The sequence below is a fragment of the Hyla sarda genome, chromosome 10 (genome assembly GCF_029499605.1).
Source record: "Hyla sarda isolate aHylSar1 chromosome 10, aHylSar1.hap1, whole genome shotgun sequence".
Classification (NCBI taxonomy): Eukaryota; Metazoa; Chordata; class Amphibia; order Anura; family Hylidae; genus Hyla; species Hyla sarda.
In genome coordinates this window covers 135,349,948-135,365,282 of record NC_079198.1, presented here as the reverse complement: position 1 = coordinate 135,365,282, position 15,335 = coordinate 135,349,948, and the positions used below count along the sequence as shown (strand labels likewise).

The 15,335-nt window shown below is 44.1% G+C and overlaps 1 protein-coding gene across 1 annotated transcript in view; it reads right to left on the bottom strand.

Moving 5' to 3' along the window:
• Positions 1-7,828: 7,828 nt before the first annotated feature.
• Positions 7,829-15,335, bottom strand: part of TTC34 (tetratricopeptide repeat domain 34) — an 86,764-nt gene continuing 79,257 nt past the window's right edge. The window contains exon 8 of the mRNA XM_056544303.1: positions 7,829-8,706. Coding sequence (XP_056400278.1) covers positions 8,185-8,706 — 522 coding nt within the window. The 3' untranslated portion in view covers positions 7,829-8,184. The remainder of the gene's footprint in view (positions 8,707-15,335) is intronic.

The following is a 15,335-nucleotide window of genomic DNA, read 5'->3' as shown; positions in this document are numbered from 1 at the left end:
GGGCATGGAGCGGAGATTGCTCCGTGCACCGATTGACTGGTGCGCCGCAGCAGAGATCGCGGGGGTCCCCAGTGGCGGGACCCCCACTATCTATCATCTTATCCCCTATCCAAAGGACAGGGGACAAGATGTTTACAGCGGAGTACCCCTTTAACTTATGCTTTAACCACAGGATAGAGAATAAGTAGCTGATACGGGGGGGTTGTCGACCACTGGGACCCCCCGCGATCTCTGGAATGGGACCCGGCTTTCAGTGGGGAGCACATACGGTAGATGGCATGCGCTCCATTCATTTCTATGGAAGCACCAAAAAGTACAGTACTCGGGTATCTCCGGCACTCCTATAGAAATGAATGGAGCGGGTGCCGTCTACCGCTTGCGCTTCTCACTGAGAGCCGGGTCGCCTGGGAGTTGAAGTTTTACAACATCTGGAGGAACACAGTTTGAGACCACTGCTTTAACCCCTTAAGGACGCAGGACGTAAATGTACGTCCTGGTGAGGTGGTACTTAACGCACCAGGACGTACATTTACGTCCTAAGCATAACCGCGGGCATCGGAGCGATGCCCGTGTCATGCGCGGCTGATCCCGGCTGCTGATCTCGCGGGCGTCCGCCATTAACCCCTCAGGTGCCGGGATCAATACAGATCCCGGCATCTGCGGCAGTTCGCGATTTAAATGAACGATCGGATCGCCCGCAGCGCTGCTGCAGGGATCCGATCATTCATAACGCCGCACGGAGGTCCCCTCTCCTTCCTCCGTGCGGCTCCCGGCGTCTCCTGCTCTGGTCTGTGATCGAGCAGACCAGAGCAGAAGATGACCGATAATACTGATCTGTTCTATGTCCTATACATAGAACAGATCAGTATTAGCAATCATGGTATTGCTATGAATAGTCCCCTATGGGGACTATTGAAGTGTAAAAAAAAATGTAAAAAAATGTAAAAGTAAAAGTAAAAAAAAAGAAAAATCCCCTCCCCCAATAAAAAAGTAAAACGTCCGTTTTTTCCTATTTTACCCCCCAAAAGCGTAAAAAACATTTTTTATAGACATATTTGGTATCGCCGCGTGCGTAAATGTCTGAACTATTAAAATAAAATGTTAATGATCCCGTACGGTGAACGGCGTGAACGAAAAAAAAATAAAAAAGTCCAAAATTCCTACTTTTTTAATACATTTTATTAAAAAAAAAATTATAAAAAATGTATTAAAAGTTTTTTATATGCAAATGTGGTATCAAAAAAAAGTACAGATCATGGAGCAAAAATGAGCCCCCATACCGCCACTTATACGGAAAAATAAAAAAGTTAGAGGTCATCAAAATAAAGGGATTATAAACGTACTAATTTGGTTAAAAAGTTTGTGATTTTTTTTAAGCGCAACAATAATATAAAAATATATAATAATGGGTATCATTTTAATCGTATTGACCCTCAGAATAAAGAACACATGTCATTTTTTCCATAAATTGTACGGCGTGAAAACAAAACCTTCCAAAATTAGCAAAATTGCGTTTTTCGTTTTAATTTCCCCACAAAAATAGTGTTTTTTGGTTGCGCCATACATTTTATGATATAATGAGTGATGTCATTACAAAGGACAACTGGTCGCGCAAAAAACAAGCCCTCATACTAGTCTGTGGATGAAAATATAAAAGAGTTATGATTTTTAGAAGGAGAGGAGGAAAAAATGAAAACGTAAAAATTAAATTGTCTGAGTCCTTAAGGCCAAAATGGGCTGAGTCCTTAAGGGGTTAAAAGAAAAACAAGCTTTTTTTTAATAGAATACCATAAGATAATTTAAACTTTTTCCTGGTTTTAGCTAAATACTTGACGATGCAGCAGGTACGAATCCTCTTTTTCAATCTTAAATGTTCATTTTAGTCAACTAGTACTTACCTGGCAGACAGTAATGGACATGCTTAGGAAGGATCTGCGCTTGTCTTGGGGCTAAATGGCTATGTTGTGAGATTACCATAACACTGTGTCTAGCTTTTTATGAACTGGCTTTTTCCTGTTGGAGTACATTCCCTCAAACTACAATTCCCATAATCCCTTAAGTCTGAGGTTAACTTCTCCCTCCCACACATCAGCCACCCCACCCATTGAAACTCACCTGTGATCCTTTCCATGCAATACACCAGTGTTTTTTTGACCAGGATGCCTCCAGCTCTTGCAAAAACAGAATGATCTCTCTCCCCCCCCCCACTCAGCGGTTGCTTCACCAATTGAAGCAAAGACAGGCTCCCTCCGATCACCTGACTAGTGATGTAATGTCTCGGGCCGCACTCTAACCTGGGAAAACCTGAAAAGACACTCATTTTGTATGCTGCTAAAAATAAACATCGGGGCAAAAATCACAGAAGAATTGCGAGCCCAACATGAAACACAGGTACAGACACTTTATTAAGCACTACACTAACTTTACAGCCCCTGTAGCACAGTCAAATTAAAGAAAAAAAATCCCAGAATACCCCTTTAATGCCTTAATAACATTCAGTGTCTTAATCATTTTACTGTCATGATCCAAGGAAGAACAGACATATAAAAAGCGACGCTTCGTGACTCATTATTCGCCGGTGTCAAACATCTACATATTTTGGAAGACGACGACTGATGATCCGAAATGTCATTGACTAACAGATGCAGAACACCAGCAGACCCCTCCGCGCCGGCACCGTGATTACCGAACAAGTATCTAATAAGACAGACGCTTACGCCAATCGCAATTTATTAAAAGTGACCTTGTGTACGCAAGGACGCCGTCTCTACAGAGCCTTGAAATTGCCTAATGCTAATCAGTCCCTCCGAGCCTCCCTCGTGGGTAATTCCGAATATCGCTCCTTGAAATCAGCTAAAACCGTTCACCCTCGCGCACCGAGATAAAACACAATTTATTACGAGTCCCAAAATAGATTTTTTTCTTTTTTTTTTTTTATTCTGCCCGGTCACTCCGGATACATTGTAGCAAGAGGCATTGGAAATATATATAGTTAGTACGGTCGAAAAAAGACATATGTCCATCAAGTTCAACCAGGGAATTAAGGGGTAGGGGTGTGATATATATATATCTTTGGAGACAAACTGGAAAATGTTGCAAAATTTCAAGGACAGGGGTGAAAGGAATTAAAATGCGCTTTTAATAATAATGATTTTACCTCCGTGACGTCACCAAGGTGGCCTGTGATTGGCCGCAGTGGTCACATGACGTGATGACTGTGGATGTCTTACATAAGGTAGCATAGAAGTGGTCATTTATGTGGCACAGGGGGCTATGGGTCTGTTTAGGCCTCTGGGTCAGGGGGCAACTACCACCTCTGTGCCCACTATATAAGTGGTCTCAAACTGTTGCCCCCCAGATGTTGCAAAACTTCAACTCCCAGCATGCTGGGAGTTGAAGTTTTGCAACATCTGGAGGGCCACAGTTTGAGACCACTGCTCTAGAGTTACACCCCTGGTAATAACTGCTTTAAAAGGGGTCATCAAAAATATCAAAAAATAAATATACTTCTGGGGCCGGGAAAAAAATGAAAAAACAAAACTATACTTACCTATCCCCGGTCCCTCGCAGTTCCTGTTCGCCTCCATCTGGTCCTCCGATCTTCTTTCTTCTTCTTAACGGGATACTCCGGTGGAAAACTTTTTTGTTTTTTCCTAAATGAACTGGTGCCAGAAAGTCAAACGGATTTGTAAATGACTTCTATTAAAAAATCTTTATCCTTCCAGTACTTATTAGCAGCTGTATGCCACAGAGGAAATTATTTAATTTTTGAATTTCTATTTTTGTCTTGTCCACAGTGCTCTCTGCTGACACCTCTGTCCATGTCAGGAACTGTCCAGAGCAGCATAGGTTTGCTATGCTTTGAGGTGGTGAGAAAGCCCCCGTTATATAGGTACACCCCCCCCCCCCCCCAAGTAGGCAGATACTTTCCCAATTAGGCAGGGATGTCCTTAGCTCTCCCAGTAGGTAGGCATGTCCCCCATTAAGCAGGTTGTTCCATCAGACAGGTAGTTTCCCCCCATAAGCCAGGAACATTCCAAATTAGGCAGGTATGTCTCCATTGGGTAGTTATGTTTCCCATTGGGCAGGTAGTTCCCACAAAAGGCAGGTACATCCGCCATTAGACAGGACAGGTAGTTCCCCCATTAGTCAGGTATGTCCCCCTAGTTGGCAGACATGTCCTTCTATTGCCAGGTATGTCCCCTCTATTATGCTCTTGGTGTAGGCCACAGGGCGAGCAATTATTAAAGGGGTATTCTGGTGAAAAGAATGTTTACATATCAACTGGCTCCAGAAAGTTAAACAGATTTGTAAATTAATTATATTAAAAAAAATCTTAATCCTACCAGTACTTATCAGCTGCTGAAGGGGAGATGTTCTTTTCTGTCTGATCCCAGTGCTTTCTGCTGACACCTCACAGTCTGTCTCAGGAACTGTCCATAGTAGGAAAAAATCCCCATAGCAAACCTGTCCTGCTCTGGACAGTTCCTGAGACAGACAGAAATGTCAGCAGAGAGCACTGTTGTCAGACAGAAAAGAACAGCTCAAATGCAGCAGCTGATATGTACTGGAAGGATTAAGATTTTTTTAATAGAAGTAATTTACAAATCTGTTTAAAGGGGTTATCCAGGAAAAAACTTTTTTTTTTATATATATATCAACTGGGTCCAGAAAGTTAAACAGATTTGTATATTACTTCTTTTAAAAAATCTTAATCCTTTCAGTACTTATGAGCTTCTGAAGTTAAGGTTGTTCTTTTCTGTCTAAGTGCTCTCTGATGACACCTGTCTCGGGAACCGCCCAGTTTAGAAGAGGTTTGCTATGGGGATTTGCTTCTAAACTGGGCGGTTTCCGAGACACGTCTCATCAGAGAGCACTTAGACAGAAAAGAACAACCTTAACTTCAGAAGCTCATAAGTACTGAAAGGATTAAGATTTTTTAATAGAAGTAATTTACAAATCTGTTTAACTTTCTGGAGCCAGTTGATATGAAAGTACCCCTTTAAGCGAAATAAACCAGGACTTGTTGCACTCGTCGAGCAGCAAGCTGTCAAATCCTTTGCTGCTCTTTTTTTTTTTTTTTGTCAGCTTCAGCTCCGCCGATTGGATTCTAGGTGTACCAGGAGCCCAATAAGAATCAACCAACCTCTTAAGAAACAAAAAGAAACTAGAGAAATACAAGAAATGATTGATTCAACCACACAAAGCTTATACTATAATCCGCACCGTGCTGTAAAGGTCTGAGATATTTAAAGAGACTACCTGATCCAGAGTAACAGATCAGCTGTGAGGCATTTACAGGGTAAAGAAGATAAAACAACAGGATGATTCCTGCATTTTGTAACAATTAAAGAGAACCTCTCATGATCTTGTTAAATTTTACAATCCTCCCTGTTCACCGCCCCCATCGTGATAAACCACCCCCTGCCTTTAGTTTTATTATTTTTAAGTTTTCTACCTTGATATCGCTCTGTATTTTCTGCTCAGTCTCAGTCAGATTTACAGACTGGGAAGGGGCGTTCCCCAGCAGGCGTGACATCACCTGAAGCCATACAGGGGAGAACTTCCTCCCTCACTCTGCTACACACAGCCCAGAACAGTTCAGTGTGAGATGAGCTATGATTGGCTAAGGCTGCACACACACACTCCTCAGCACTCCAGACTACATTTCCTGATTTTGGACTTCTGCCAGGCCAGCTGGAGTTCAAAGTCTGTGCAAAGAGATGTGGGGGAAATGTGCTCTGGACAAGTAGGGAGACACCTAGTGGCAGCTTTTAAAACATAGAAAACTTTTAAAACAAAATAAAACATAGAAAACATTATTATTATTATTATTATTATTATTATTATTTTTAAACAAAGTACATTGGAAAGATTTTTTTATTTACCATAAGGAGTGCAATAGTAAAAATTAGTTTTAATAAGAATGCCCATTTAATTCCCTAGCAAAACAGGTAATATTGGCAGGGGAAAAGAAAGGCCGCAGCTTTGGAAGCAAGCTTTCTACTTAATGAAGGGGTTAAAGAAATTTGACAAGTTCTGAAAAAAAAATGTCTTACATTTTTTTGCATTTTAATAATTATTAACGACGTAAACTGATCCTTTGTTTGTGATTTTACACAACAGTTATCTGCTACAGTAGTGCATACATGTATATATTACATCATATAGGATACATTCAAATAGATGTGAACTTTACCCTGATCTTCTGACATTTCATCCCATCAGTTTCAAGAAAGGTCTAGTTCACTGTTTCCCTAGCAGTGTGCCTCCAGCTGTTGCAAAACTACAACTCCCAGCATGCCCGGACAGCCAAAGGCTGTCCGGGCATGCTGGGAGTTGTAGTTTTGCAACAGCTGGAGGCACACTGCTTCGGAAATGCTGGTCTAGTTGGATTAGTAGATCAAGACTCATAAACCCCCAAGACTGTAAAAGGGTAGAGGACCACTTTAAGATGTTGGTATCGAATAAAAATTGTTGATTTTTGTTGCCTATTCAAGTTACTTTGGACTCTGCCCTGGATTAAAGTGCATCCAAAATAACCATTGTCCGGCCATATAGGGTAACAAACATAGCGCCACACAATCTGTATCCAGCTTGGTATAATGTTGTATAATCAAACTAATTCACAGCTGTACTTACTATTCTGCTGGTGGGGGTCACTGTGTACATACATTACATTACTTATCCTGTACTGATCCTGAGTTATATCCTGTATAATACTCCAGAGCTGCACTCACTATTCTGCTGGTGGGGTCACTGTGTACATACATTACATTACTTATCCTGTACTGATCCTGAGTTAGATCCTGTATTATACTCCAGAGCTGCACTCACTATTCTGCTGGTGAGGTCACTGTGTACATACATTACATTACTTATCCTGTACTGATCCTGAGTTATATCCTTTATTATACTCCAGAGCTGTACTCACTATTCTGCTGGTAAGGTCACTGTGTCCATACATTACATTACTTATCCTTTACTGATCCTGAGTTATATCCTGTATCATACTCCAGAGCTGTACTCACTATTCTGCTGGTAAAGTCATTGTGTACATACATTACATTACTTATCCTGTACTGATCCTGAGTTATATCCTGTATTATACTCCAGAGCTGTACTCACTATTCTGCTGGTGAGGTCACTGTGTACATACATTACATTACTTATCCTGTACTGATCCTGAGTTATATCCTGTATCATACTCCAGTGCTGTACTCACTATTCTGCTGGTGAAGTCATTGTGTACATACATTACATTACTTATCCTGTACTGATCCTGAGTTATATCCTGTATTATACCCAAGAGCTGTATTCACTATTCTGCTGGTGAGGTCACTGTGTATATACATTACATTACTTATCCTGTACTGATCCTGAGTTATATCCTGTATTATACTCCAGAGCTGTACTCACTATTCTGCTGGTGAGGTCACTGTGTACATACATTACATTACTTATCCTGTACTGATCCTGAGTTATATCCTGTATTATACTCCAGAGCTGTACTCACTATTCTGCTGGTGGGATCACTGTGTACATACATTACATTACTTATCCTGTACTGATCCTGAGTTATATCCTGTATTATACCCAAGAGCTGTACTCACTATTCTGCTGGTGAGGTCACTGTGTACATACATTACATTACTTATCCTGTACTGATCCTGAGTTATATCCTGTATTATACTCCAGAGCTGTACTCACTATTCTGCTGGTGAGATCACTGTGTACATACATTACATTACTTATCCTGTACTGATCCTGAGTTATATCCTGCATTATACCCCAGAGCTGTACTCACTATTCTGCTGGTGAGGTCACTGTGTACATACATTACATTACTTATCCTGTACTGATCCTGAGTTATATCCTGTATTATACTCCAGAGCTGTACTCACTATTCTGCTGGTGAGGTCACTGTGTACATACATTACATTACTTATCCTGTACTGATCCTGAGTTATATCCTGTATTATACTCCAGAGCTGTACTCACTATTCTGCTGGTGAGATCACTGTGTACATACATTACATTACTTATCCTGTACTGATCCTGAGTTATATCCTGCATTATACCCCATTGTTTGCACCAACAATGCTGATATCTTTCCTCCCCCTGTGTTCACTACTGCCCCCTATGGGTATGACTGATGAATTCTTCCATAGAGTTTTCCTCCCATTAATGGACAATACATCCTGACGCTTCTCTTTTGATCTTGGCTCGCAGTTTCCTCATCTCCTGGTTGGTCTCGTCGATCAGTAGTCCACACTCGGTCATTTTCCAGGACTCCTCCAGCAGCTTCTCCTCGTGACATTTCTGTGAGACGCGGCAGAATATTTCTGCCAGTCGCTGCTTTCCTGGATTATTGCCAATCGCTGACAAGGCGAAGGAGCTGTCCAGGCCGAGAGCCTTCATGTAGATCCGGCAGGCGACTTCATCCTCTCCCTGGAGGAGCAGGAGGAGCCCCTTACAGCAGAAGTCCTCCACCTGGGTCTGCAGGTCACTGGCGCTGTGCCTTTGGATGGTCTTGTCCATGTCTGTGACTGCCCCCTGGTGGTCCCCCATATGGAGGAGGCAGGTGGCACGCTGGCGGAGGTACTTGGGGTTGTTATTACTGGCTATAACGCCCAGGGTGAAGTAATTCAGAGCCTTGTCATGGTCCTTCTCCTGGGTGCAGCCCATCCCTTCTTGTCCAGCCACCTGAAAAGCAACAAAAACTGTATAAATAAATCTTTATATAAAAGTGGCTTTAATATCTAAAACCGTTTGCCATAATGATCTATAACTCAGCATTTGTCACCCATCTCTCCCAGGCTTCTGCAAGCACTGATACTTCTGAATTAATGTTCCTGTATGACAGTGGGACTGGATAGATATACTGGGAAAGCTGAGCATTTAGGCAGATGTGTTCTTATGTACACTGGGGAGAAAGGTATTTAGGCAGATAGGTCATGCAGAAGACCGGGAAAGCAGGGGACTAGACAGATATGTCATTCAGAAGACTGGGAAAGCAGTGGACTGGGTAGATATGTCATTCAGAAGACTGGGAAAGCAGGGGACTAGGCAGATATGTCATTCAGAATACTGGGAAAGCAGGGGACTAGGCAAATATGTCATTCAGAAGACTGGGAAAGCAGGGGAGTAGAGAGATACGTAATTCAGAAGACTGGGAAAGCAGGGGACTAGACAGATATGACATTCAGAAGACTGGGAAAGCTGGGACAAGGCAGATATGTCATTCAGAAGACTGGGAAAGCAGGGACTAGGGAGATATGACATTCAGAAGACTGGGAAAGCAGATGACTAGGCAGATATGACATTCAGAAGACTGGGAAAGCAGGGGACTAGACAGATATGTCATTCAGAAGATTGGGAAAGCAGGGGACTAGGCAGATATGTCATTCAGAAGATTGGGAAAGCAGGGGACTAGGCAGATATGTCATTCAGAATATTGGGAAAGCAGGGACTAGGTAGATATGACATTCAGAAGACTGGGAAAGCAGGGGACTAGGCAGATATGTCATTCAGAAGACTGGGAAAGCAGGAGACTAGGCAGATATGTCATTCAGAAGACTGGGAAAGCAGGGGACTAGACAGATATGTCATTCAGAAGATTGGGAAAGCAGGGGACTAGACAGATATGTCATTCAGAAGACTGGGAAAGCAGGCCCTATGGCAGTGTTTCCCAACCAGGGTGCCTCCAGCTGTTGCAAAACTACAACGCCCAGCATGCCCGGACAGCCAAAGGCTGTCCGGGCATGCTGGGAGTTGTTGTTTTGCAACAGCTGGAGGCACCCTGGTTGGGAAACACTGCCCTATGGATATATTCAGTGTATGCTCCTAGAGTATACACTGGAGCATACAATGAACTTTAAGAGAGAGATGTTTAAAACAATTAAATATAGACAACTGATGTCTGAAAATAATACATAAAAAATGAATATATATTTTGTTTGGAGGTTTCTGTACAGCACCTCCGGTGGACAGTGCTGGATCTGCAGCTGTTTTTATCTTTACCTTATATGTTCTATTTATTGCAATATTTTAGTCCTGGGAATTCACTATATGTTCTACTGTTGCTTGTTTACTTTAGTTTATTTTCCCGAACCTTAAGAGTCGTAATCCATTAAGTTACCAAAAGAAATAGACACCGAGGAAGGAGAATGCAGCTGCTGGAAACACGTCGAGCATCAATTCTGCCACTAAAAGCCCTTCAAGCTGTAAGTGTTTGTTCCACAATGTATGATGGCGCAGGTGCACAGGAGCCGTCCCCATCCAAGATTATTTTCTGTTTATCTGCACTTGGCGAGTAACACATTAAGAGTCCATTGTGAAATGTGCAAAAAGGCATTTGTGTAATAAACATTTCCCATTAAAGCACATTAAGAGACAAAAGGCTTGTGATGTGATGAAGACGATGGCGGCGAGGCGTTTAGGTTAAAGTACAGGGGAAAAACCACCAACCACAAATATTTATAGTTAACTAAAAAGTTATTAAGAAGTAAAATAAAATTAAAATAATATTTAAAGTGAACCTGTCGTTTGCTAACACTTTTTATATGATGTAGATAATAACACTATATGTATATATTTAATGTACGTTGGTTTAAAAAAAAGTGTATATTTTTTGTCTCTGCCGCTATTGCCTCTGTGAAGAGACCAAATACAGGAAGTGAGGGCGGAACAAGCAGGGCTCTGTGCAGGATCCTGGATTGTCAATCATCCTCATGTGTGAGCTGCAGGCGTGTGTCCCAGAGCTTCACTGCACAGAGCCCTGCTTATCCTCAGTGTACAGAGCCCCGCTTGTCCTCAGTGTACAGAGCCCTGCTTATTCTCAGTGTACAGAGCCCCGCTTATCCTCACTGTACAGAGCCCCGCTTGTCCTCAGTGTACAGAGCCTTGCTAGTCCTCAGTGTACAGAGCCCTGCTTGTCCTCAGTGTACAGAGCCCCGCTTGTCCTCACTGCACAGAGCCCCGCTTGCCCTCGGTGAATAGAGCCCCGCTTGTTCTCGGTGTACAGAGCCCCGCTTGTCCTCGGTGCACAGAGCCCCGCTTGTCCTCGGTGCACAGAGCCCCGCTTGTCCTCGGTGCACAGAGCCCCGCTTGTCCTCGGTGCACAGAGCCCCCCTTGTCCTCGGTGCACAGAGCTCCGCTTGTCCTCAGTGTACAGAGCCCTGCTTGTCCTCAGTGTACAGAGCCCTCCTCGTCCTCAGTGTACAGAGCCCTGCTCGTCCTCAGTGTACAGGGCCCAGCTCGTCCTCAGTGTACAGAGCCCTGCTTGTCCTACTTGTACAGAGCCCTGCTTGTTATCACTGCACAGAGCCGTGCTTGTCCTCAATACACAGAGCCCTGCTTGTCCTTTGCAGTGAAGGTTGAGTATGACCTACAAATGTGAAATGTGACCTACAAAATGTCAACCTACAAAATCTCAACATGTTTCACTGTACACCAGCATCATCAAGGGTATAAAGAGGTAATTGCCATTCATTAATATCAATGATATATGGTACATGGACTCCTCTGACAGCAGCTTATGTCTTTGAGAACAGTTGGGTCAAACTGTTGAAATCAAACACCCCCAACTCTTCTCTTGCACAACATCCTTTGTCTGGGGACAAGAGAAGCCCTGCATACACATTTATCAGTTGGCAAGTTCCATTAAAGCTGTATGTGGATGTGGCCTACTTGTGCATGGGAACCTACAGCACTACAAAAATCTGGGATAATGGTTGTCCAATATTGGCAATGAGTAACTTGGCCTGTACAATCTCTGGCCTGCCAAAGGGTCCCTTGTGGCCCACGATCATTGTGCATGTGGGTGGTGCAGAAGTGATTGGAATGATCTACACTTCCTAAATGATCAACACTTTCTAAAACAAGCCCAAATAAAGGGTGTGATTTTCATCATTATAAACCCCCTGATAAACAATTAGATAATGGAAGAATGCGATGGAAATTAGATGGTGTACTGGGGTTAGTTACCAGGACCTACCCAAGGAGTCTGGATTTTGTGAGGAACTAAAGAAGAACCTTAAGTACCAGCCTTGCCTCGGCCTGAGGGACAATTCTTCTGTAGTCCACTTTCCTAGCCTGAGAAAGTAACATTTTTTTCAAGGGCCTCAAAATTTTTGGTTGACCGCCGGTGGGATTCAGGCTTTATCTTGCCTCCAAGAGCCAACTGGTATAACCCTACCCTAAACACCCTAGAAACTAACGTAGCACACCTACAATCAGTCATGGGTCAACTCTGCACCAACCACACCAACTGTTGCCATTTGTGTTGAAACTGGAAACTGTTTAAAGGGAACCAAGAATCAGATTTTACCATATATAAAGCTCTGCAACATGATATATATTGTTAAATCTTTATCCTCACCATCCCCGGGGGATGTTCTTGCCCCCAGGGATGGTAAGGATATGAAGTTTGTAAGTTTCCTCTGCTGCCCCGTAAGTAGTCCCTTGGGTGGGACACTATACTTACCTAGTCCCATTGCTCTGGCCCCCTCAGTGTGGCCTGCGTCACTGCTCGGCCTCGTCTGCTCAGGCAGCAGATCAATGACACAGGCTGCCAATCAAGCCAAGGGGGCGTCACTATGGCTGGAGCGATGGGACCTGGTAAGTATAGTGCCCCGCCCAGGGGACTACTTATGGGGTTGCAGGGGATAACTTACCAACTTCATATCCACACCATCCTTGGGGGAAAAAACCTCCCTGGGGTGAGGATAAAGATTTTACCATATATAACGCATTGCCAGTCTGATGCTTGGTTCCCTTTAACAACTGTGGCCCCATGTATTTAGATGGTCCGTCACTGTATAGTTGTTATCCATTGAACCGTACTACTCTCTGACTTTGTTTTCCCATCTCCCCGTGACCTGGTAACAATAGCACTGCTATACCACTAGGGGCACTACCAGGTACCATCTGGGCATTGTATGTGGTTGTGTTTTCAGAGGAACATCCATAGAAGCGACTAACATTTCCTACTACACTTGTGCGGCCCCCTATTACTGGTGTCCGCAGGGGGGTCCCTTGGGTTAGCCTCTACTTTAGCCACCCATGACTCCCTGCAAGCCCCAGCTGGCCCAAAGGGAAATCCCACTTGTTGGCTTCTGTTGGGACACTGTTCTTTTCATCTGGTAAAAAAAATGGTATAAAAAACTTAAAACTAAATAAATAAATAAATAAATAAAAGCAGTTGAAGCTTAGCCTCACAGTGCTAGAAAAAATTCCCCTCCCCCCCCCCCCCCCACACTTGTTTTCACCTATAAGTCGTGCCGCGGTTTTTCCGGGCCCGCTTATTCCCTAATAGATTTCTGAGAAGCATCTATTCCGCCGCGAACGCAGTCCACAGCTGTCAGACATTAAGTGGGGTCAAGTGAAGAAGCAAAGGCGTACGGCTTCTCGCCTACTTAACGATATTAAGAGGGTCACGTGACCGACTCGGCGACAGATCGAGCGCTCAGCAGCCAGGATGGGGAAACTAATGAGCGGGAATAACAAGATCACAGAATTCTTGCTGTATAGAATTATTTTTTTTATTTTTTTGTGTTCTTAAAGGGACAGGCGCACGGGGACGTTCTTAAAAGGATCACGGACCACCTCTTTAATCGGGAAATAGCGCCGCTCATCATGGTGTTATTGGTATTTTTTATTAGAAAAAGTTTTTGTATTTTTAGTTTTTTTAAATCAGGGATAATATGTATGATTACGAATATTACAATGTAGCATAAAAAATTATAGTTATGTATGTTCCTGGCCCCTGTGAGGAACCTGAGCCATTAATAACACACATCTAGTCATACACTGGCCACATACACTACAGCAGTGTTTCCCAACCAGGGTGCTTCCAGCTGTTGCAAAACTACAACTCCCAGCATGCCCGGACAGCCTTTGGAGATTCAGCGAGATTTACTCAGTGTGAATGTACCCTAATGGGTATTTGCTGGAACTCCTGCACTGGGGCACCACAGATACATGCACACTCGGCCAAGCAGAGAATGCATTTGTATGGAGTGATCAGGGGATATAACAGTTGTCCGACAGCTCTCTAGAGCAGTGTTTTCTAACCAGTGTGCCTCCAGCTGTTGCAAAATTACAACTCCCTGCTGCACTTGGACACATATATACATGCACACTCAGCCAAGCAGAGAATACATATGTATGGAGCGATCAGGAAATATAGCTGTCGGTTGACAGCTCTCTAGAGCAGTGGTTCTCAACCTTTTTTGACGGAGTACCCCTTGACTCGGTCAAGCAGAGCATGCATACGTATGTGGTGATCAGGAAATATAGCTGTTGTCCGACAGCTCTCTAGAACAGTATTTTCCAACTAGAGTGCCTCCAGCTGTTGCAAAATGATTATAGTATAATTCATATGCTTTACTTTCCTCTGTGTGGTATGGGGTGTGATGCAGGGCAGATGTAATTACCCTAGGGGCAGATGGAATAACCCCTTGTATTCGTGACGCCAGGGTGTGGTTTACCCTCAATACCACCCGAAGGTATACCGCTGGATCCTGGGCTAGGCACGAGGGCAATAATAACTCCAATGCCAAGTTATTGTTACGCCGAGCGCTCTGGGTCCCTGCTCCTCCCCGAAGCGCTCGCGGCGTTTCTCTCCTTGCAGCGCCCCGGTCAGACCCGCTGACCGGGAGCGCTGCACTGACATTGCCGGCGGAGATGCGATTCGCATAGCGGGAAGCGTCCGCTCGCGAATCGCATCCCAGGTCACTTACCTGTCCCGGTCCCCGGCTGTCATGCTCTGGCGCGCGCGGCTCCGCTCTCTAGGGCGCGCGCGCGTCAGCGCTCTGTGATTTAAAGGCCCAGTGCACCAATGATGGTGCCTGGTCCAGTCACCCTGATTAGCTTGCACCTGTTCCTTGCCTACTTATACCTCACTTCCCCTGCACTCCCTTGCCGGATCTTGTTGCCTTGTGCCTTGAGAAAGCTTTACTGTGTTACCCATACTGTGTTCCAGACCTCCTGCTATTCCACCTTTGACTACGAACCTTGCCGCCTGTCCCGACCTTCTGCTACGTCTGACCTTGCTCTTGTCTACTCCCTTGTACCGCGCTTATCTCAGCAGTCAGAGAGGTTAAGCCGTTGCCAGTGGATACGACCTGGTTGCTACTTAGAACCGGTCCACTGACACGGTCCACGCCAATCCCTCTCTGACACAGAGGATCCACCTCCAGCCTGCCGAATCGTGACAGTTATGGACAATGGTAGCTTGATTGAGTGACAGATAGTAAAGTCTCTACAGTTCAGCCAGGGCCCAAGGAGGTAACCAGTGACTTCAGAGATCACAAGGCTTGCTGGGACTTGCA